At 31.2% G+C, this 24,172-nt stretch overlaps 1 protein-coding gene and 1 long non-coding RNA gene across 6 annotated transcripts in view; one reads left to right on the top strand and one right to left on the bottom strand.

Annotated features, from left to right (window-relative positions):
- LOC118182844 (gamma-aminobutyric acid type B receptor subunit 2-like) overlaps nucleotides 1-24,172 on the top strand; it is a 591,214-nt gene that overhangs the window by 200,090 nt on the left and 366,952 nt on the right. For both annotated transcript variants that reach the window (XM_035352237.2, XM_035352236.2), the window contains exon 2: nucleotides 20,303-20,440. In XM_035352237.2, the coding sequence (XP_035208128.1) occupies nucleotides 20,303-20,440 (138 nt within the window). The remainder of the gene's footprint in view (nucleotides 1-20,302; nucleotides 20,441-24,172) is intronic.
- Nucleotides 1-24,172, bottom strand: part of LOC118182846 (uncharacterized) — a 262,642-nt gene that overhangs the window by 156,688 nt on the left and 81,782 nt on the right. The window lies entirely within an intron of this gene.

Raw genomic sequence — 24,172 nt, 5'->3', positions numbered from 1 at the left:
GAACAGCCATTTATTTACATTTGAGACTGAGCAAAATAGTGAGTTAGGTCAGTTTCTGCTTCTTCAATGTCTTTTTGCCGAGTGGGACCAAAAGTAAACTTTTAGTTTGTGCACCAAAAACTCTGCCTTGTCGCCCGCTGGCCGAATTGCTTGTTTTTGTCTAGAAAGTCTAATTTTAATTTTAAAAAAAAATTAAACTGTTTTAATTGTATTTGGTGTTTTATGTTTTTCTGCATTTTGCAATTTTTTAATGAAGATTGTCTAAGTTTTTATGTATTTTTGCTTTGCCGCGGAGTGGGAAATAAATTAATTGAATGAAAAAATATATTTCTAATGTAACTGGAGGAAATAAATTTAAATAATGTGCTGCAAAAAATATGTATAATTTAATTGGTCGTGTAAGGAAGTTATGCGCTGGCCACATAAGACAATTTAATATTAAAATAATCATATATATATATATATATATATATATATAAGAAAAAAAATATCATAATTCTAAGCTAAAAACGCGTTAATGTGTTTCTCAAAATAAATTAATAAAGAAATATGTAAAAAAAGAGATTAAAAAAATCTGTAAAGTTTCAGATTTTAATGATCGCCCAAAAGGGTTTTGTTACGGTTTATTACGCTCTCCCTGAGTTCGCAGCACACCAATCTGCTGTTACACTCACTCCTACTAAGCTTTTCACCCTTAGCTTTATTATTAATCATCATTTGATTTATACTTACACCATATGCACTTCAACAGCAAATTCATAAAATTCTTATTTAATTTAACAAAATTTAGTGTTCCTGATGCAGTGTTAAGTGTTGGCCTGCATTTTGATATTTTTTTCACTTTTTCTCATTTTGCAGTATCAGTTTTCTTAGTTTTTTTTTTTTTTTTTTGTTTTTGTTTTTTGTCTTTTTAACGTTTTTTAAACTTTTTTTTTTTCCCACAGTGTTGCCACTGCTCGCTTTGAAATCGTTGAGTCTGTTAATCAAAACTTTCTTAAAGTTTTACAAAACATGAAATAAATAATAAAACAATCTCAGAATTAGGGCTTCCAGGTGCTCATGTTCGGGTGGAGGACTACGTTATTCAGAACTGGATGACCCTAGGTAGAGTTGTTTTTTCATAATGCGAGAAACATTCATATATTCATGCATATTCGTTCTTATTTAATTTCTTTAACTATAATACAGGGCAATAACATTTGGTGGAAAAAATTTTAAATGTGATATGTCGTTTATAGTGATTCGACGCAGACTGCTGTTTAGAGAGTAGTATCTCATTTGAAACTGACGTCCCTTTTGGCTAATAAAACTAACAGTTTTAACTAAAATTATAATAAATAAGTTTAACATCTTACAAGTTGGAACGTGGAGATGATAAAACTGAAGCAAAAAAAAAAATCTGTCCAAACATTTTTTATTAACAATACGATGTCATTTTTATGACAAATGAGCTGATTCATTAAAGCATACAAATTAAGAAACGATGAGTTTTTAAGCCTGTGTCGGTCGTTTCTGAAGTCTTTTGTACCGAATTGATTCTGTCGAACATGACGGTCATCACGATTTGGAGACAAGCCAATTAGTGAACTGATTTTCTCTGCGCCGAAGATATCGAAGCAATTAGGAAAATGATTAACGAGAAGGACTAGAGTCCATCCATTTCCAATGAGTCCGAGGAGAATTAAGGATTCAAGTCTTCATCAAGACTTTCGGTAAGATTATCGTTAATATCTCTTGCTGCGGATGACAGAAATGCAAAATTAGCACTAATCTTTCTTCGTGGATTTTACGAGTTCAAAAAGTCGCTTCACGTAGTACAATGAGTATTTAATGTATCTTGAACGAGTGCTATTTCTGTAACATAGTTTTTTAACGAATTGTTAATGAGAAATTCGTTTTTTTAACAACTCGATTCATTGCAGAGCAATTTCTAAATTCTTGTATGGTAATAGGGAATGACAAAATTGCAGTAAACTCATTTACGAGCAGAGTACAAGTTTAGAAAGTTTAAAGTACATATTATATGATGTTAGAAATACAGTAGATTGACTGCAAAAGTGACATACATGGGAACAAAAGTTATGATTTAGATATATTACAAATAATGTTGAAGGGATAAAAAGAAAAAGAAAATAAATGAAAATTTTACAAGAATATGCATATCCTTCTTCAATCTATCGCTTTATTATAGTGATACGTAGTGGGCATTTCGGAAAATAACAGTTTAACCTGATTATTTATCAGATTACATTATATGAGATTATTTGTTAACAAAATAAACTTGTGCATTAATTATTTGTTAACAAAATAAACTTGCGTATTAATTATGTTATTTTAAGCACGAGACTTGAAAATTGAGCAAAGCCCTCGCCGGGACTCGAACGCACACCGATTGTTCTACAGTTACACCACGAAGGCTTGCTTGGAGGAGGTAGTAAATACCTTATGTACTTCGCGTGGCCTGTTATGACCATGAGACCAACTTGTTTGGCTAGTGAAGTCGGACTGCGCCCACTCCTGATACCTTATATACTACGCTTTTTAAAGTGTGACTGGGAATTACGGCACTTAAGCGTCAAATGTTGGTGGTGACGAATTATTGTCTACCACCTTTTAGTTCGGGCGCCACTGTAATTTATTAGATTTTTTTTAAGCAGGAGAGATGAAAAATGTGCAATTCCTGCGCCGAGATTGCTACCATTACACTGTGAAGGCATACAGAGAAGAGGGAAAAATAGCTTATAAACTTATTATTTATCCTGCGTTATAGGTGATCGTTATGGTTGTATTTTAGTACAAGGTTAAAAATGAAAAGAAGTAAAAAAATCCCTCTTCCCCTCTCAAAATGAAACTTTGAAATGTTTTCGAAAAACCCTCCTCACAGAAACTATGAAATAAACCTGGAAATATGAGCGTTCTCATTTATTTCCGCTTCAGTACGTTTTAGAAATCCTTATAAAGTATTTAAAGCACATATCACAGCAAAATATATGTTAGTTTCAACTGAAGTAATAAAATTATGATTATTAAAATAATAAAGTATTTTAATGGATATTTTTAAAGTTTCCTTTTCATGAAATTATTACAAAAAGTACCAAATACTATATTCTTACTAACGGCGAAGACGATGTTACAATGAAATAATAATATTCTTTGGAATTTATTTATGCAATACAAAAGATATATTAATATATTTTCACACACCATTAAATAAATTACAAAAATGTGTGCATTACATTTTTTCCACTTTGTGTTGTGAAAATTTCAAACTGATCTGAAAATGCTTAAGAGTAAGAAAATGCCTATAAGAAAACGTTATACATTTGAGGCCTTAATAGACACCATACATATTCTAATATAATTTACACAAAACATTTTAGCACGCAATAATGGAAATTTTTTCATAAAATTTTCTATTTTATTTTATATAATTATTTAAAATGAAAAGAGGACAGATACGGTATTAGAATAATTGGAAACGCATATATGATTTGCCTTTTAAGGAAATGAAGCTTCTAGTCAGTTTTTGTAGCACTATGTATATAAGTGCTTTTATTTATGACTACACTAAATTAAATTTCAGATTAAAGCTTTCTTTTTTTTCCCACTATGAAATGGATAAAGCTAGTTTCAAGGTGGCTTATGCAAAAATAAAATAAAACTGAGAGGAGACGTGATATATCAAATATAAGCATGTAATGTATTTAATGAAATTTTTATGGTGTATTTTAATACTGGTATAAGGTACAGTCCATTCAGTTAACTGGAACGAAAGAACAACATAATTCAATCACTTGTAAGAATTATGTTAATTTTATTAACAGTTAAATTTTAAGTTAAAATTCTTTCCTGTCCAATTATTAACTTCACTTACTACTTCCAGCCAGAATGTAGTTTTAGAATCACGTCTGAATACGTAATGAGGAAGAGCGGTATTTAACCACGAAATTCTTTGGTCTAAGTGAGAGAGAATCAGAGTTTCTGATTTACGCGCGTCTGCCTTTTGGCCATTCTCTCTCCTAAAGCTGTTATTACGCTCGGCAGTACTCAGGCCCTTGATAGCTTCGCAGTCATCTGGTGTTTAAGGGGCCAACTCGGTTAGAATCTTGATAGCTTCGGCTAAATCTGTTTAGTTTAGATTAGTTTTAATTTACTTCTTAACCTCTTAAGTTCAAGCTTAAGTGTCGGCTTTGATTGTACACTCCAAGACGGAGTTCTGTTAAATCTTATCTGAATAATAAAGGGTTATTTACCCTTCCATCTTGTTGTTTCTTGTATCAGAACTCAAGCGATTATTCGCTTATAGTTCTTAAGATTCTTCTCGTTCAACTGTAACTTCATCTACTAAGTGAGGAACTCTACACACTTTTAAAGCAAAAAATGCAAAATTTACCATTTTAAAACTATTTTAAATCCGTTTTAAAAAAAATAGTCCTTTATTTTGTCTGTACCTACAAATTTAACGAAACAATTTTCAAATGAATTTGAGAGCTGTCAAAATGTATATTTTCGTTGAAACATGATACTCGAGATAACAATAGATCCTTCAATTCCTACAAGGAAGTAAAAAGTTACACATTTAAACAGTATTATTTAAAAGAAACGCACAAGTTAAAAAAAAAGTGTAAGCTACTTAAAAAAAACGTGTAAGCGGAAGAATATTACAAATGAAGAAATTTCGCGAAGAGGAAGTAAAAGGCAAAGGATTTCAAAAGTTAAGAAATAAGGTTTAATTAAAATTGCGAATCAGAATTGATTAGATTCATTTTTAATCGAATGGAAGTAATGAACAATCTTTAAAAAATCTTTACTAAGAACTTTAAACAAATAAAGTAATGTTTAAACTCTTTGAGATATATATCTTGAAATGCATTTACAACCAGGGTTTCTTAATCTTACTTAAATAAAGAAAACTTGATTTTATCTTAAAGCGTGCTCTGAATTCTTTGGAAGAATAATACAGCCTCAGTAATTTATGTTCTGATTAAATTCTAGCGTGCTTGAAAAGTAAAGTTTTAGAACATTTTGTTAGAAATTAAGCAGATTAATTTAAGAGCGTGTTTTAAAGACTTTTCTCTTTTTATAGATAATGAATTTTCGATCTCTCAGGCACATCTTAATTATTTAAGCATTAAATGTAAACATGCGTGTTAAGTATCTAAATATTTATTTTGAAATTATGACACGTCATGTATTATTTTATGCGTAATTAAAATTTTAACATTATTAAGTGCATTGTTAAGTTTAGCATTAGAGTTTTAAATTCTAACAATCATACTCTGTATTTGAGTGCAGAAATTAATGTAGATGACGGTTAAAGAAAACTAGCAGATATTTCACAGTGCCTTATTTTGAATTAAAATGCATTTTGAAATCATTGTGTTTTGCATTTTCCCCAAAATTGTAGTTTCCTTGCTTCGCTACTATTTTAATGCTTTCTTCTAAAAGCTTTTCTGTCGCCAAGCCTTTTCTCTTTGAAGAGGAGGAAGATATATAAGATAAAAAATAATGTAAATCTATTTTATAATTTAGTTTAGTAGTAGCCTCTTAATTCTTCTTTAATTTTATTATTTCCTCTTTATTCTAAATATAAGTAATAGCATTTCTGGATTGCGTCATTTCTAGATCAATCTATGTGACATGGCAAATTTTGAGAACTGAAACCTTTCTAACTAAACCTAAACATTCTCATGCTGCGCCTCCATACTGGATAACTGTGCACTTAAGCTTCTGCCTTTCTTCCTCTAATGACGGTATTTCGCTGTGCAATCTTTCTATCGTATCAGTATCCAAATTGTGAATGTCCTTGAATAGGCACGGTTAGAGAGCCAGGTAATATGAGGCCAAAAATGTTTAACTGGATATGGTAAATTCAATTCATATCTGAAGAGATTTAGAATATCTAGTACATACTTGTGTTCATGCAGTTTCGGGGGAGTGCAAAATGTCGAACATTTGTTGTTCTATTGTTCAAAGCACAAGGAAGGACGAAAAGAACTCATTTCTAGGTTAAACTCTGTGAATATTGCGTTTCCTCCCCCTCTTCACGTATTTATCCAACATAAAATTGCTCTCTCTCTCTACCTTGTGTAAATTTATCTCTTACGTGTCATCTGTGAATTTGTAAATTTATTTTATTTTGTGTTGTGTTGTTGTATTTTTTTTTTACTTACAACTGTAAGCCTTTAAGAAGGAATTTAAAATTTTTAATTAAAAAATGTCAATTGAAATAAAATGAATATTTAATATTACTTGGCTGTCAAGTTTCCTAGCCTTTACGGATTCAACATTTTATTATTCTACGCAGTCAGAATTCTTCCTCCTCGATATGGATCTACGTTTTAAGCTATCTACGTCCTACGCCATCAACACATACTGAATCCAAGCCCACCAGCGGTCGAGCGGTAAAGTCGCTGAACACTGGTAGTTCTGTCCGAGGTTCAAATCCCGCGAACGGGCTGGCTGCATGGGCGTTTTCGTGGTTTTCCCCATCGCCCGCTTAAAAATGTTTACCCGGCCTTATTCAGATTTATTTCCCCCAAAAGATAGACTAACATAAATTATGATCTGATCTGTGCTAGAAAAAAATACCACAAGGCAACCATATCTAGACAACCATAAAATAACAAATTAGGTACTTTTGACAGTAGATTTTTCTGCATTCCAATAAAACGGGTTGAGGCTCTGCAAACAATTAACTGTATAAATTCATCGAACTTCAAGGTAACTTTATCCAAAACAGATGTATCTTTTGATGTGATAGATTGTAGTTGCCATATGGTCTGCTTACTTTCCAATTTTATAATGAATGAACCTTTTATGTGTTAGTGTTTTTAGCCCAAAGGGGGAATTTTCCCAGAAGGGCTTTTAATTTCGTTTTGGCATTTTGCCTTGATTTCCTAAAAACAGCGAATCATTTTTAAATTGTTGCTACCAAATTTTAGAGCCCGGTGTTATATTTAAAAAAATTAAATAATGAAGAATCTGCATAAATGTATGCATGTTTCTCGCATTGGGATGAAACATCGGTACCTAGAGCCATCAAATTTTGAATAACGTACTATTCCACCCGAATATGAGCATCTGGAAGCCCAAAATTTGGAATTGTTTTATTATCTATTTCATATTTTGTAAAGCATTTATAAGTTTTTTATTAATAAACTCAACGTTTTCAAAGCTAGCAATGCACGTGAAAACTGTACGGGGAAAACATTTTTATCTCCAGCACGCGAAACTGTGTATCGGGAATTCTAAAGATATACTCTTTTAAATATTTTGTGATATTGCTGTTGAATTGAATTTTATGGTTTAAATACGGAGAACAGAATATTTAATAAATTAAATTAACATTAAAGTTAAAATTTTAAAAACGTTTAACACAAACTTTAAAAAAGTTACTTAAACTTTTTTAAAGTTTGGTTAAACTTTTTTAAACCACATAAAGGTTAATTTTTAACCGCATTTGTTTCAACATACTCTTATGCCTTAAGACTTTTACTTCGATATGTTTAATATGAATATTGCTTTTCCTTTAACGTTTCAAAATTTTCAAGTTTGCTATGTGCACAATAATTTTATGAAGCGTATTTATTTGTTATAATTGAACTACGCAACCTTTTAGCAATTTCTTCATTTTGCTTTTCTTTTTTAAGATTAATAGAACACTTTTGAATTTCTTAGCCGGGAGGAAACAACTACCTTCATTTTTTATCTTCACTGAAGAGATCTTTTTATCTGCTACATTTCATATTGTGCTTTCAGCGTTTTCTTTGCAGTGTTAAATGGCTAGGAAAAATACTAACTTTTATCTATATTATTTTCATATATAAAGATGAGCTAAGGGAGAAAACGGCTGTTCCCCTTACATTGGTATGAATTGCATGCATTGGTATGAAATATTTCTTTCCATATTTTTGGAAATATCTAACTAATCAATTCTTACCAACATAATTAAAGCAAAACTCTCAGAAAACGCAAAAAAAAAGCTTAAAAATTGTAACAAAAGAGACATTCAGTGACATCACATTTGATTGATGATTTCCAAGTAAAAATGTCTTGCAGTCGCCAAAAAAGATCGACAACAACAGTCCGTTTGTGCTTCATATACGAATACTAGTCTATCCTCATGAGATTCCTTATTTTATTGAGTGGAAAGTTTGTTTAAGTATAAATAATTCATTTAATATATACCATTCCATTCTTCCAATGTAATTCTAGAATCGATAAAATGGAAATCGATACAAGTATTGACGTTATTGCTACTTATATGAAATCTAAATGTGAATATGAAATTTTTAGGGAAAACGTTTTTAGTTTATTATTGAACAAATATTCTTTGAAGTAAACATAGACCAATTTGTATGACATTGTCTTCATAATTAATTAAAGAAATATGAACGATGATTTCTCTTTAAATGTATGCAATTAGGAATCAGTTGCAGATTGTATAATAAAAGCAAAGTATCTATGTAATTACACGAAAACCATTTATTGTGAAAATATTATACAGATTAAATGAAAGCTGGTATGAACACAATTCAAGGAGTTAATTGGCTGTTATGGTACTCATAAAATTTACAATATTTATTTATTGCATATATTATTGTTTTAATCAGTATTGATAAAAATTAAGAAATTTAGAACTAATTCCATAAAGAACCAAAAGAAATGAAATTCAATACCAATAAATTTCAAAGCTCTATACAAATACGTAAATTTAACCAAAAGTCAGAAGAATTAAAGAAATGCGAAATACAAAAACCATTCAAAATACATACGAGGAATGCAATCAAATCTGATATAGCGTTATCAAGAGGAGGTACACTGCTCAAAAAAAAAAAAAAAAAAAAAATGGGACAGTGCTATATCTCCCGTTCTACTGGGCCGATTGACAAAATTCAAACTACGTTTTTCATGTCTCGAAGGCGCGACTTAGGATATATATTAGATTTATATATAGTACTATTCTAACATAGGTATTTTGACACAAAATCGGACCTTTTCTGAAATAACATACCAATTTTTTTACATATTTCGATTCTACGACTCAAATTATGCCAGAATACCAAGTTTTGTAAAAATCGTACGAATAGTTTTTAAAATATTAGCTCTCAAAATTTTAGCTCTTCAATGTTAATTGAATTTGGCAAATATTTATTAATATCTCTTTTTTTACTAAACCTTTTTGATTTTTTCTCTCACATTTCGAAATTTTGGTCCATTCCAAATAAAATTTACCCATTTTTTGCGTTTTATTTTTTAAATTTCTATTTTTAAATAATTTTTATAAATTTTTCGAAAAAACTTTTGACTTATAACCTATAAAATTTTTGCCATCATCTTAAAGTAGGTGTATTTTTAAGCATATCTGCAAAAAATTAGACTTTTTTATTCAAAATTTTCTAAGATATACACGAATTTACATAATTTCGCGTTTTGAAATTTGGCACCTTTTTTTTGAGCGATAATAACGCCAAATGTGGTCTATGGATTTTTGTTACACTGAATTGCCACAGCTATTTTTAACCTTAAACTTCAAGTAAAATTTTACGGAGAATTAATTATATGACATTTTTTCCCTCAATGATGCTTAATAAATATTTATTAATACTATATGAAAGGCTATTTTTTTAATTATAGATGATATTATTCAAATTTTTAACTATTTTTTTTAAAAATTTCTCTCGTATCTTTTCTTTTTTTAAAAAATTTAAGAGTAAGTTTTTGAAAGAGTAAATTTTTACCTTCGGCGTTTTATCGTCTGCTACTTTACTTCGTTTAAATCGAATTGTCTAAAACTGAGAATTTTTGTTTGATATTTATTTGAATTTTATGACATTAACTGCATAATTTATTTCTAAACAAACTGTTGCTTTTGAAGTGGATGAAAGAGCGGCTGATACTATTATCCATATTTTTAAAGCACAATATATTTTTATAGAAACATAATATTTAGAATAATCATTTTTTATAAAAGTCAAATTATGATATAAACATACAACCCTCTAGAGACTGAATTCATGGAAGTTCAATGGTTATGTAGAAATGATCTGCAGCTACTTAATGGCTGGATAAGTCAGCAGATTCTGTGGACAAGTAAGAATAATTATATAAACGACACCAACATTCTGGATTCAATAAACAACGAGGATACGATGTTTACTAAATGAATTTAAGAAGTTTTAAAACCTAAAAAAGCAACTCATTTTTTTTTCCTAAAATGTATTTTTGTGCGTAGCGTATTTTCATTATATCCTTAAAATTCTAATTTAGAATGTAATTGTCAAGAACTGAATCCTAATCATCAGTAATATAATAAGTAATTATTGCGGTTATTAATAAATCCTTCTTATAAAGTAATTGCAAATATTTCAAAAAACTTTCTATCTGAATGCAAACATTTTTCTATGCAAATATTTTTAATTTTATATTAATCAAGATTGCACACCATATTACTTATTTCCACTTCAATTCTTACCGTCAGTTTTAGTAGAATTTACAAATCAATTATATTTAATTAAGGATTGGATTGGATTATTTAATTATGGCAAAGCACACGAGGGCTATCTGCCTAAAGGGAGGGATGCCTTCGTGGAGGACTTTCTAAGAGAAACTGGCCCGTATACACGTTTAACATGGGGAAAACCACGAAACCGCCCATGCGGCCAGCCCGTTCGCGGGATTCGAAACTCGAACTGAACTACCAGTGTTCAGCGTCTTTACCGCTCGGCCGTTGGTGGGCTATTTAATTAAGGAATGACCATCTAAGTTAAGAAACAGCGTAACGTAACAACATTTCAATTATTGGTTCCGTATCTTTCATGTTACTCCCGATTGGCAAGCTACATGATTTTTAATGAGTATTCGGATTTTACTAGTAACTTCACCTGGAAATCGAGCTTAAAGTAGGTTAGTTGGTTAGTTGAACATAGAAAGAACATGGGAGCTATTTGATTAAGATGCTTTCATAGAGAATCTTTGTAAAGAGAACCTAAAAAACTACGAAAACCAACCATGCAGCCTGGGTTAGACTGAGCAGCAAACAATTAGTATTTAACAATCTTTTCTTTTTCAAATGCTAGGCGACGGATGAGGCTCCAATTAAATCTCCAATTTAATATTTTATTTGTAAATATTTAAAATGTTGTTGTATTCTTTGACACAAAAAGCAGAATTTAAGTTTTGTTAACTCGTTAGTAAACTACCAATCCGTAGTGCAAATGAATATTCAATTTCTTTGGCAATAATTGTATTCGCTTAATATTCTTGGAATATGAGCTAAAGAAGGAACATTCTCGGAAGATTAAAGAAGTGTTTAAATCCAGTGATATTAGGTTTGTCTTACAAGCTCAGGATCAAAACGATTCTGCAATTGCCCGAGTAGTTGACTTGTAAATGGATGTGAATTAAGCAGATGACTTTTAATCTTACAATATTCAGCCAGAAAATGTATTCCAAATGTTTTGTATTGCATGACAATGCATCTTTTCATTATTCAATAACCAGTCGGAGAACCGCTTGTGTTCGGAAAATAAGTATGTATATTCAATCGTCCTGCATGTTCTTCAAATTTGTCTTCTTGTGATTTTTTTTTCTTTCTCAAAAACTAAAGTTGCCTCTCAAAGGAAAGTTTTTTGACATTGAAGAGACAAAATTAATATGACATCTACTTTTAGAGGCATGTCAAAAACAGATCTCTACAAACCCTCTCTTCCATTACATGCTGTGCAGTCAGACAAAAAGTTACATCAGCGTAAATTCTATAATCAATTTTTATTACACTCTGATTACTTTATTAACATACAGTGAATATATACTAAATCTTTTACTTTAGCTTAAGTAATTCGGAATTTTTGACGGAATTGTTGTCGGAACTAGGACTTAGAAGATAAGTCAAATTGAATATTTCGATAACCCAGTAAATTCAAGTTCGAAATTTCAATATTTTATTTTCGGAGGGAGGGGAAATTTTTTCAGTTTTGGTCCATTATACTAAGTATATTTGCTTCGATTGATTTTTTATTTTTCCATAAAAGCGAAAATTTTACGCATGGTATACATATAACGCATAGCTTCAAATTAAAATTTAATAATATACAGAGTGGTTATAATTAAAGTTCCACATTGAAACGGTCATAAAAGGAAAACTACTGGATCAAATGTTATCAAACTTGGAAATCGTGTAAAGGAGGTCATGGGAATTTATTTTCCGCGAAAAAAAGGAAGTTCGAAACCTCACCACCAGGGGGGAAATGGCGCTGTATGCAATATTATTAAACGAAATATGGGTCGGAATCTAACTTAACCTTTTGTTAAACGGGTTTAATATGTTGTATACCCTTAAGAAACTTTGAAGTAGGCAAATTACCATTTAAAGACGTTAAATTCGATAAATGTCGAGTGCGCGATCCCTGTAAGTGAGAATTTCGTCCGTGAAAACCACGAATTAGCGATTAGAAAATGTGAGATCGCAAATCACTCTCACAAGTGCGTACAATCTGGAAATCGTTTTCTTACAGATCGCTAATTTGTAATTTTTGAAGCCTGAATTCGGCACTAAAACATGAAGATACTGATTCAAAATGCTTTTAATCGATTTGGGCCAAAGAAATCTCTCATGTTATCTATCTAGTTCCATTGCATTCTCCTACTGCATTCGATTGCATAACAGTCATTTCACACCGTTTACTCTTGAATGACAGCTAGTTTTATAACTGAACCATTTTTTTCTGAAGAGCAGTCGACAGCTGGACCACTGCGATTGCAGTTCCTTAGAGCCAATATTAAAATGTTTCGTGATACATAAACTGCAGTAACGTGGCATTTTATATACTACGATTTTTATGCAGGGCTGGGCACCACCTCAAGAGTGTCGCATAGTTACTTAGGCAACATTTCAAAAATGAACGTCTTATAGGCCAACACTTCCCCTCTTTCCACCAGACCTCAACCTCTGTGACTTTTGTCTACGAGGTTATCTCAAAAGCACTGTTTATGATGATAATCTAAACAATTTGGCAGAAATGAAAAATGTGATACACTGATAACATTCCTCCTGATATGCTATGTGTAACGTGTATACGAGCCAGTTTCCCTTAAAAAGTCCTCCACGAAGGCATCCCTTCTTTGAGGCAGATAGCCCTCGAGTGCTTTGCCGTAATCTAATAAACCAAACCAAAACCAAACCTGATATGCTAAGAGCTGCTGTTGAGAATGCAGTAACATGATTTAACTTGCTTTCGGAAAATGCTGGACTCTCCATTGAACATGCTTTGTAAGACGTTTCGGAAAATATTAAACACGTTTTAAACAGATGTTTTCGTGTCTTATTTCATTTAACAATATTGTATACAGCGCCATTTTTCCCCTGATGGTGAGTTTTTGAACTCTTTTTTTCCGCCGAAAATAAATTCTCATAACCTCCTTTACACGATTCCCAAGTTTGATAACATTTGGTCCGGTAGTTTTCCTTTTATGACCATTTCAAAGTGGAACTTTAATAATAACCACCATGTAAAATAAGCTTTAAAAGTCTGACAGTTTGGTTCAAGTCCCAACTTTAAAAAATATATATAAAAATATAAATTTTTATATTAATTCTCTTAGAAAGCATGTTTTAAGAAGCTAATTTTTCTCTCGCGTTATAGATTGTATAAAAAAACATGATCTTTAATATGATTTAGATTGTTTCAGCCGATATAAGAATCGGGTCACTCTGTGGTACAGAATAAACCCTGCTGGACTGTTTTATTTCTTTGTCATTTAGCAAAAATCTTTTAATTAAAACATTTATCCTTTGGACTTCGCTTTAAACTTTATTTATAGCTAAAATGACTAGAAAATGAAAAGCTGTCTTTAGCTGAAACGCAATTCATATAATTGATATTTTAAAAAATTGACAAGAATGCAAATGTATGGAAGTCTAGCAGTCGAAAAATCTTAATTTTCTTGTGTGAGCACTGAAAATAACTGTAGAAGGAAAGAAGAAAATTAGGGAGAAAAGTAAGCAAAAATTTGCAGGGAAATTTGGATGTCAGACGTACCAAGATGTTCAAAAAGTTGGACGCTTTCGAATATACTTTCAGGATACTTCAAAGAATTTAAGTGTTCAAAGAGAAAACACTTGGACGAGTACACCAGCAAATACCATCAATTGAGCTTGTGTTAACAGAAAAGGCAAAACGATATCATTGCAGATTAAAGTGAAGAGCGACTGGTTTTAAACTATATGGTTGTGTAAATTACATTATAGAACATCATATCGTATCATAAATGGTGAATCCCATGATTTACTCAGTCGAATTATTTGAAGATTCAGGAGTTTATCCAGTGATGTATGTGGATGTCACCTAAAAATGTTTTTTTTTCCCTTCCTGATGAAACAGCGGCCGAGCGGTAAAGTCGCTGAACACTGGTAGTTCGGTCCGAGGTTCAAATCCCGCGAACAGGCTGGCTGCATGGACGTTTTCGTGGTTTTCCCCATGTGTAACGTGTATGCGAGCCAGTTTCCCTTAGAAAGTCCTCCAGGAAGGCATTCCTCCCCTTAGGCAGATAGCCGTAGTGTGCTTTTTCATAATAAAATAAACCAAAACCTTTTGATGAAACCAGTGTTTTCTTTCATCTCATAGCTTCAAAATGTTTAGCCTCTAAAGACTGATAAAGGCTCTGACGAAATACTTCGTGAAGAACTTTCTAAGGGAAACCAGCTGTCATACGCGTTACACATGAGAAAATCCACGAAAACGCCCATGCAACCAGCCCGTTTACCGGGGTTCGAAACCCGGAGTGAACTACTAGTGTTCAGCAACTTTACCGCTCGGCCGTTTGTGGGCGTTTATGAAATGGAAGGCGATAACTTTATTTAAAATGATTGCAGAAATACCAAAATGTTTCGAAAAGTTGGATACTTTTCAATATACTTTCAGAATGCTTAAAGAAACAGAGAAGAAAAATAAATATTTTCGTAAAATTTAGTATTCGTATTTTTTTTAATTTAAAACTTTTCAATCTTATGATATTTGATTCTTGCGATTTCAAAAATAAAATATTTGACTAAAATATGAATAACATTTTAAGAAACCAAATGTAGGATAAAATTGTGTAAAGCAATGGGCACAATGATAAAACTGTTTAAAGCAGTGTATGCAAGTCATCCCAAGTTAAAATATCGGTTATACATCTCTCTTATTTATATATATTTTTTCTGAACGGAACATTGAAAGGCGTGTAAAACTGTGCTTTACTGTATTTTCTCTTTTAATATAGTATGCAGTTTTCAAACGCATCGTAGTCTGGGTTACAAAGTATTCTTCCGAAAAAAACGTAGTTCAAATAAATAAAACCAAATTCTGGAAAATTGATATTAATAAATATATTTAAAATGCTCAGTTCGAAGGAATAAATAGAAAATTTTAAAACAATTATCTGAAGAGACAATGCAACACAAACAATTAAAATAAAAGTATAAAAATTTAAAAATGACCTAAAATAATAGCTATGACGAAAAATATATATAAAGAAAACTATTTGAAAAAAAAAATAAATAAATAAACGCTGCACCTTTATTTACGCAGTTCGAATAGGTAAATAGAAATTTTTAAAACAGTTATTCGAAAAAAAAAAAGTGCAACTTAAACAATTAATATGAAATTCGAAAAAGAAAAAAATTACTTAAAAAAATAAGTTATAATTAAAAATATAATATAAAGAATATTATTTGGAAAAAAGGAACGATGGTGACTTTTTTCCTAAGGAAACTGGGTTGCCATATATTAAGAAGTTAGCCAAGTGAAGTATTCTTGGCGCAAACTGACAAAAAAGTGCCAACATAAATTTGTGAATTTCTCCGTAAATTTCGCTCAAAATTTTACAAAATTTCATATTTAGGCGTAATTTGAGTCGTAGAATCGAAATATGTAAAAAAATTGGTATGTTATTTCAGAAAAAGTCCGATTTTGTGTCAAAATACCTATGTTAGAATAGTGCTAGATATAAATATAATATATATCCTAAGTCGCGCTTTCGAGACATGAAGAACGCAATTTGAATTTTGTCAATCGGCTCAGTTGATCGGGAGATATAGGACTGTCCCATTTTTTTTTTTTTTTTTTGAGCAGTGTACATAAGGCTCAATTGAACCCCTCTCCCCTTTTAAAACCACTGAGTTTCTGTTATTCAAAATCAGCTTTTGAACCATTCTAAATTCTTTAATTATAACAATTGACCCGAAAATTTTGAACTTCTTTCCGGAGCAGTAATTTTACTGAATTTAAAAATGAAATTAATACAAAATATACTAATAAAATAACTGAAAAAAAATAATTAAGTACATTTTTTCGCAGAATGTAATGTAATTAAAATTCAAATAAAAGATTGAAACAAAAATGTAGAAATACAAGTTATTATAGAAATTAACAGAGTACATTGTAATAAACTAGTAATTTCGAAACAAAGACCAGAAACGCTAGATTTAAAAAGGACACGTAGAAGTGCCATTTTGGCTTCGTTGACGAAACAAATTGGCGATGGCAAGTTAGAAATCTTCTAAACGGTTAATTAAATACTAGTAAGAATTTTTTTTTCATTTTTATAAAAGGAATAAGTTAAAGAAAACAAATAAATGTTAGAAATGTATAAAATATAAATGTAATGTATAAATGTAAGTATAAATGTAAGTATAAATGTAAATGTATAAATGTTCACACCATGGGCTTATCATGGCGGCTTAGATAATAGTAAGCTTTTTGTTAATAAAAGTGAAGGAAAGAAAAATCGTTATTAACAAAATTACGCAGTAATACAAATATAATGAAATACTATAAAACTTCCTAAAACGTGGAAGTAAGTTTGACAATACAATCAAAATGGAGCCTAAAGGAAAGATCTAATTTAGCGGCATAGTCTCAAAGGAGATGCTAAATTCCGGTAACGAAAAAACGTTCGTAATTAACCTGGTAGAATTACATTAAGATTTCTAGTTACATTAATATTTACTTTAGGATTGCTGTTTAAGTAGTCGTAGCCAGTTATATTTATTTTAAGATTCATAAGATTTCATAATATCGCTTCTTACTTATCATAATGTCTTTAGAGTTCGCTTTTCCGCATAAGCAACTGAATGGAAAGCGAAATCTTATTCTTCGTCTGCAGTTCTAGAATGATATTGATTAAAACAACGATTAGAAGTTCAAAATATACCGAAAATACTACAAAAATCCATCTTAAAAGCAACAGCAGATATCTCAAACTTAATTTCAGAAGTAATAGATCCTTTAACATTGAATCTATAATTTCTTAGTAATTAAAAAGAAACATTCGTTCACCGAATTTACACTAAAAAGCAAATTAAAATTCACGTACAATCAATCTCAGAACATCATTGACTTGTGATACAGAAGAAAAATCAATCAAGTTTTCTTAATCCATTGTACAGAAGTTTAAATCACAGCTTGCTGACTCTTAGTTCAAATACATGCATTTATTAGTGTGCATAAACGTATATTCACATGGATATTATCTGCATCATTAAAGGTTATTAGATACACTGATAATTACATAATTACTGTTAAGACCGCAGTTCTTTTAATTGTTCTACAAGCATTATTGATCAAACACATGGTTTAAAATTGTTATTCGTATACAGAGTATGCTTTGTTTCTTTCTTTTCTTACTGAAACTCTGAAAATTCTCCCCATAACTGATGGTCTGGGATTTTATCGCGACGCAGATGGACGTGAGTCAACACCAGATGGTTCCCTTCGCGTCGGCACATATGAACGGCAATGTATTGCGTGTTTATCACAAATCGATGACATTTGTCACAAGTACACATAAATATATCGCCGAATATAAAGCAAATCTGATTTTTTTTTCATAAAAGTATACATCAGAGTAAGTACGTTGCCTGAAACTGAAATACGTTCTCAAAAGAATTATAAAATTTTTCTCCTGACAGATTTTTTTCAGATGTGTTAAAATATAAAATTCAGTCTCTTCTAACTACATTACCCATACTGAAATTCAAATGAAAACCCTTAAATTTTAAAAAGTGTTGTATGATTGACTTGTAATTTGACAGACGTTATCCTTCCAGCTCAAAAAATGACTAACAGGTCGCAATATGACGTTATATCTTTGAGGAAGGAAGCAACATTAAAAAGATGGTTCCCCATTATCAGTGCCAGGACAACAATCTGAGGTGCGTATTTTGAGCAGCGAAGGTGTTAAACGAACTTAAACTCATCTCCGTATTAAAGCGCAGTATGGTAATTCGTATGTGTCCCTGCAGTAAGTGTACAAGTGACGGGAAAAGCGGGATTATCGTCCTTGGAGAACATGATACCACGAGCGCGTAATGCCATGATTGTTCTCTTTGACGATGTAAAGGGGGCAATTTTGGAATGTCACAGGGAAAGAGAATAGCCGTGATCAGTACTTGTTATGAATATCTGGTATAAAATCACCTTTGCCTTGCTATCAAGAAGAAATTTAAATATTTTACTTCAGGTGTATTGCAAATACATGACAGTATTCGACCGTATATTACTGCTATACCGCATACACTTTAATGTTGCTGCAATTAAGGGTATGAAATCTAAACGCTACATGTCACATCCACATTCTTCACCAGATATCGCCTCCAATAAACGGCATGTCAGGACAAAGCTAAAAGATACCAGAGAAGGCGAGCATGAAAAGATGGAAACTACTGTATACGAGTAGCTATAGATGAGATTTTTACTAACATGTTCTCATTTTTGAAACGTTAAAATATATGCACTACATGTCATAGGAGTACGTCAAAAATGATGCATTTATAACTTTTCTATACTCCTTTATTTCCCTCATCTATATATATCAAGTCTGAGTATCTGTCCTCTAATAACTCAGTCACTACTATAGCTGTCGTCGCCAAACTTTCTACGATTCTTTCCTGGGTCCTGAAAAAGGTCGACGTCCACTTCTTCGAAAGCAAAGTAGCTGAAATCGGAGATATTAATTAAAACTCAGAAAAACCATATTTTTCGCCCTCATTTTTCCTAGTGGCAACAGTCTCACAAGCTGGAGATGGAAATCTACTTTACTTCAGAAGTTGTTGCCACTGCTCGCTTTCAAATCCTAGAGTTTATTAATAAAAATTCCTAAGTTTTTACGATGAAATAAAAATAGCATTGCCGAAAATTAAATACATTATTCCCAATTCCAAAGTTCGTGGAAAGCCATTTTTGACTATCCATCTTCGTACGAGTTTAATAAGCCGAAATATTATTTGAAAACTCTGAAAGCGCTAATTTTCACACTCATGTTTTCGAGTCGTAACAGTCGCGTTAGAAATTGAAAAGCTTTTTATTTCAAAAAGTGTTGCTACTGCTCGCTTTCAAATCGTGCAGTTTGTTAATCAAAAATTTATAAGTTTTACAAAGTCTATAACGTATAAAGAAAATTTTTGTTCGCTGATCATTTGATTTCTGATCAATTTGGTGCCACATTTAATCGACTAAAATTGAATAAAGGTGAAATATTGGATGGAACTGGAGCTTTTACGACGATTTGATTAGAAAGACGAAAATCATTAAAAACTGCGTGCCATTGTTGCTGATATAATGAGAGAAAAAAATTAGTCTATATTTCTATCGATATTTTTTTGTGGGTTCCATATCGCATCAGACTGCAAAATGTCTGACTATGAATCGTATTTTTTGCATCGTTATTAGAGAAGGATTACAGCGGTATCCTTCTCTCTGTTCTTAGATTCATTATTCTCAATCTAACTTAACTGGCATCGGGTACTTCCGCTAGTAATAAATAATTAAAGTTTCCATTTGATTCGCCTATATCGGTGAATAGCGTTGGTAAAGTTGAACCTGAAAAGCGCGACTGCAGTTTTCATGGGGAGGTTTCCTATGTTTCATACCTTCACAGGTTGAATATTTTTGACACAGTCCACGATGTGTGCTTTGGATTCATTTATGATCGTATTTTCGCTCGCAAAAATTAAAAGCAATTTAAAAGGTTGAATACTGTGACTAAAATAATTATTGACCAGTCACAACATAATGTCGTGACTAGAATTTCAATCAATAGTTTATGAGCTAATATTATGGGTGACAAATGCTAAGTTTCAAACAAGAAAATCAATTTTAAGAAAATATACATTGCTGCTATGAAAGCGAAAGAAGTAAATCTGCTACACGCGATTTGCTCAGAATATCCAATTTTTTTAATAATTCACGTTTTTGATTACACTACCATTTTTAAACCTGAGGTATCTTCCGAACTCTGAATATCCTTGTTTCATTTCCAGTGTGATGCTGCGGTGGGAATGAAGGCGTTCTTCGACATGCTTCATCAGAAACCACACAAAGTAATTCTCTTCGGCGCTGCCTGTACCGCAGTGACTGACCCTATCGCCAAGTCCTCCCAGTTCTTCCAATTAGTTCAGGTAAGTGCATTTATGATTGCTTCGATTTTGTCACGTGTAGAATTAAAAAAAAATGTCTGATAATCCTAAAGCACGATTACTCAACAATTAAACTTGACACATATTTCAAAATTTAAAATTTAGTATTAAAAATTTAAAAAAAAACAATATATTCAATAAAAACAACTAGACATGGCATCACGTGTTATATATATTAGAAATAAATATGGAATATAATGATGATGAATAAAGAAAAATCCAATTTATTATGAATCCAGTTTGAATCCAATAAACTTAAAATGTCATATATTGATTTTTTTAACTTCCTTGTACGAAGCAAAAAGGTAGTATGGTAATCGCGAAAGGTTTCAGGCAGCATATTTCTACAGAAATATCCATTTTGATCGCTATCGAATGCAATTTAATGATGTTTTTCCGTGACACCTGTACGTAAGGACAGAATAAATGACTCTTTTCCTCCAAAAAAATTATAAAACTGCTTTGAAATGAATTCTGAAGAGAAATTTTCGTGTACATATTTCGAATTACTCAAAAACGAGTAGCCTCAGAATATTGAAATTTTTTATATAGGCTTGCTATAGCATGTAGATGTGCACTTCGTATTTTGGTTGCAATTGGCTAAACCAAACGTATATAAATATATGTGTATGTATATATATATATATATCCACTCTGTTACCCGGCTCAGTGATCTCAGTTTCTTTATTCTTATATGTTTGTAAGTGGTGCATTTTTGCTTTAAAAATGATTGAGTTATGTTGTTCTTATCATCCGGTTAAGGTTTTATTCCTTTAGTAAATCTGCATGCAATATTTGTGGAGTTATCAACAATTTAAATGTTGTTTAAGTGCAGCTAAGCCTAATGAATTTTGCGATGGCGGACATGTTTGTTTACATTTTAAACTTGGCAGAATAGCGGATTTGTTGCCAATCTAGAGAAACTAAGCTTCGCAACACTAAAGATAACGCCTTCTTTTATTATTGCGAATTAAATCATGCTTAATCCGTTCTGGAATTTATTCGAGGAAATAAGTGTTTCAGATTTACTTCGTAATTTTTAATATAGATATTTTAAGTTTTAATGTATTTTTGCGTTGTCGAGAAGTGAGAACTGAATTAATTGAATGAGAAATACTGAATCGTCTGTGAAAAACTGTTTCTTTTTTGTTTTGTTTTCTTAACTTCTTTTATACATCGTTTCAGATTTATTATAGTAGTTGAATAGAACATGTGGCAACGATTAGATAATTCTTCATAAGATATAAATTTATATGCAATCTGAGTTATCATATGGACGAAATGTAACTTAAGTGAACCTAGCGGCAGAGTGTCGCTATGGTAAACAAATATAATGTATTTTAAAGAGTGCATTTATTCTATTGTGGTTTATGCGCTATCGACGAAGTAGATTTAATTGAATCCGATAAGTTTAATTGAAATGCAAGAAAAAGTGCGTATAATTTAATATTCCGTACAGGGAAGTCATGTGGTGTACACACATCAGATTTATATATATATATATAATGAGTTAGGCCCTTTTTGATATGTCTGTAGTATGATCAGTAAATATCCTAAAATTACGTTACGAATAAAGATACGCAATTAAATACTTTACCGTAAGTACTATAAAGAACAAAGCCTAAACATACGTATGGAAAAAAATACAAGGCTGTAATTTTTATTGCCTCATTAAAGTTATTATTTAATAAAATAACGTTTTCTTTAAGCAAAAAATTTTAAATTTCGAATTTATGAATAAAGATTAGTATAGATGGTGACTCACCCATCTTTTAACATTGATGTTTCATTAACTGTTATTTAACTGAAATTTACAAAATATCATTACTGCTGTATAAAATCCTTACAGACATTACGTATTTTACCGAGAAAACAGTTTTACTCAAAAATGAATTTAATTTAAATTCTATTAAAAAATGAAATGTTTAATTAGCACAAATGTCACAGACTTAATGAAAGAACAATCTTGCAGCATAAAGAATTTTATTCTTACTACTACTAAGCAGAAATTAAATTTAGGCTTAATCTTCTGTCTCATCCTATGAGAATACACAATTTCTCATTTACCTTGAATTAAAGTAGTTCAGTTTAATCATCCTATGCAATCTGTTTCCAAGTTACGTAATGGTTTCTCTAAGAATGGGATTTGTCTAATTGCTTCGCAACTGCGAATGCACTTTATAATAATATGTGGGAAAATATTTTAAATCTGTTTTATAATACAACAAAAATCAAGGCGAATGCTGTTAAGAAACCTTGGAATGAAGATAATCGATACTATTTCGCAGCATTTTTCAAAATGTGTAATTAATTATTTTATCATTAGTATACTCTTTTTGAAAAATGTTTTAGGTGTTTACTCTGCACATCGTGGTAAGTAATAAATGATATTTATATGATAAAATATCAATTATACTATATATGTATATATATATGTAAGATAAAAATATATGAATCAAAATTATAGATTAAACTATAAAAATTAATTCTTCCCCTCTATTCTAAAATCGTAATAACTTCTTTGCATTGCGTCATTTCTAGATCACTCTATGATCGGCGCAGCTCTGATGACGTAATCATTGGGAACTGAAATTGTCCTTGTAAACCAAAACTTTTCTCTTCGCGTGCCTCCATCTTGCATAACTACGCTTTGCTTATATTATGACAATTATATATATATATATACATATCAATTAAACATTCATGAAAAATGTAGTAAAGCTACTCATTATTATGAAATTTAAAGCTTTCAAATTGCTTAGGTTATTTAATTATTGCAACTAAGGAGAAATTACAATAAGTTTAAAATCGTGGAATTAAATTTCAGATGCAGCTAAGGTTAAATCGGTACAACAAAATCGTAGTTATATGAAGTTTAAAGAGAGATCTTAACCACGCTTAATGGTAATACTCTAGAAACTAGCTATTTGTGAGGCCAGTTAGATGACAAATTTAAAAATCAAACGTTTTACTAGCAACCTATTCTTATGATTTCTCATTTAACACTCCGACCGGCAAGGGTTTTCACTAAGAAAGCACACATTTCCCAAATCTACTATGAGAAAAAATTGTTTTCTTGATTTTAGTGTAAAATTTTTCCTGATATTTTATACCTGGATTAGTGTAATTTTATCTTGCCTTGCTTTCTTTGACATATTTTAATATGCGCGTATATATACGATGTTCCAGATATCACACAAAATATTCTAGGCCGTATGTATATATACGGCCTTGCTGGTTAGAGGGAAACCTGTTTCGTTTATCGAGGAAAATTATAGACCAGGGGTGGCCAAACTGCGGCTCGTAATCCTGATATGGCTCTCGCAGGCAATTTGTGCGGCTCGTGCATATAAAATATCTGTATGAAATATGGTAAACTAAAACTATTCAGTGTCCAAAAATAAGTAATTAATTAGTTTAGACACTTTTTGCAAAGTTATCAGGAAATTCTTTCTATTTAAAACCTCCTCCACTTCTTCTATAACGATGTAAATATGAACTTGTGGCTTTTAGAAAATCTAGATGCGGCTATCGAACATTCCTGAATTTAAACGTGCGGCTCTTACTGACATGAAGTTTGGCCAACCCTGTTATAGACGGACGATAGCAAGTTGAGTCATAAGTAATAAAAGAACTGGATACATATTTTATTATAAGTTGTCCTGAAATGATAATTTAAAGGCTATCTAGCATGTTAAACATTTTATTAGTGAT

This window comes from Stegodyphus dumicola, chromosome 5 (assembly GCF_044657685.1).
Source record: "Stegodyphus dumicola isolate Sdum_Otavi_A_Nest chromosome 5, ASM4465768v1".
In the NCBI taxonomy this organism is placed as follows: Eukaryota; Metazoa; Arthropoda; class Arachnida; order Araneae; family Eresidae; genus Stegodyphus; species Stegodyphus dumicola.
The sequence above is the reverse complement of the archived record's forward strand: the minus strand, read 5'-3'. Positions and strand labels throughout refer to the sequence as shown.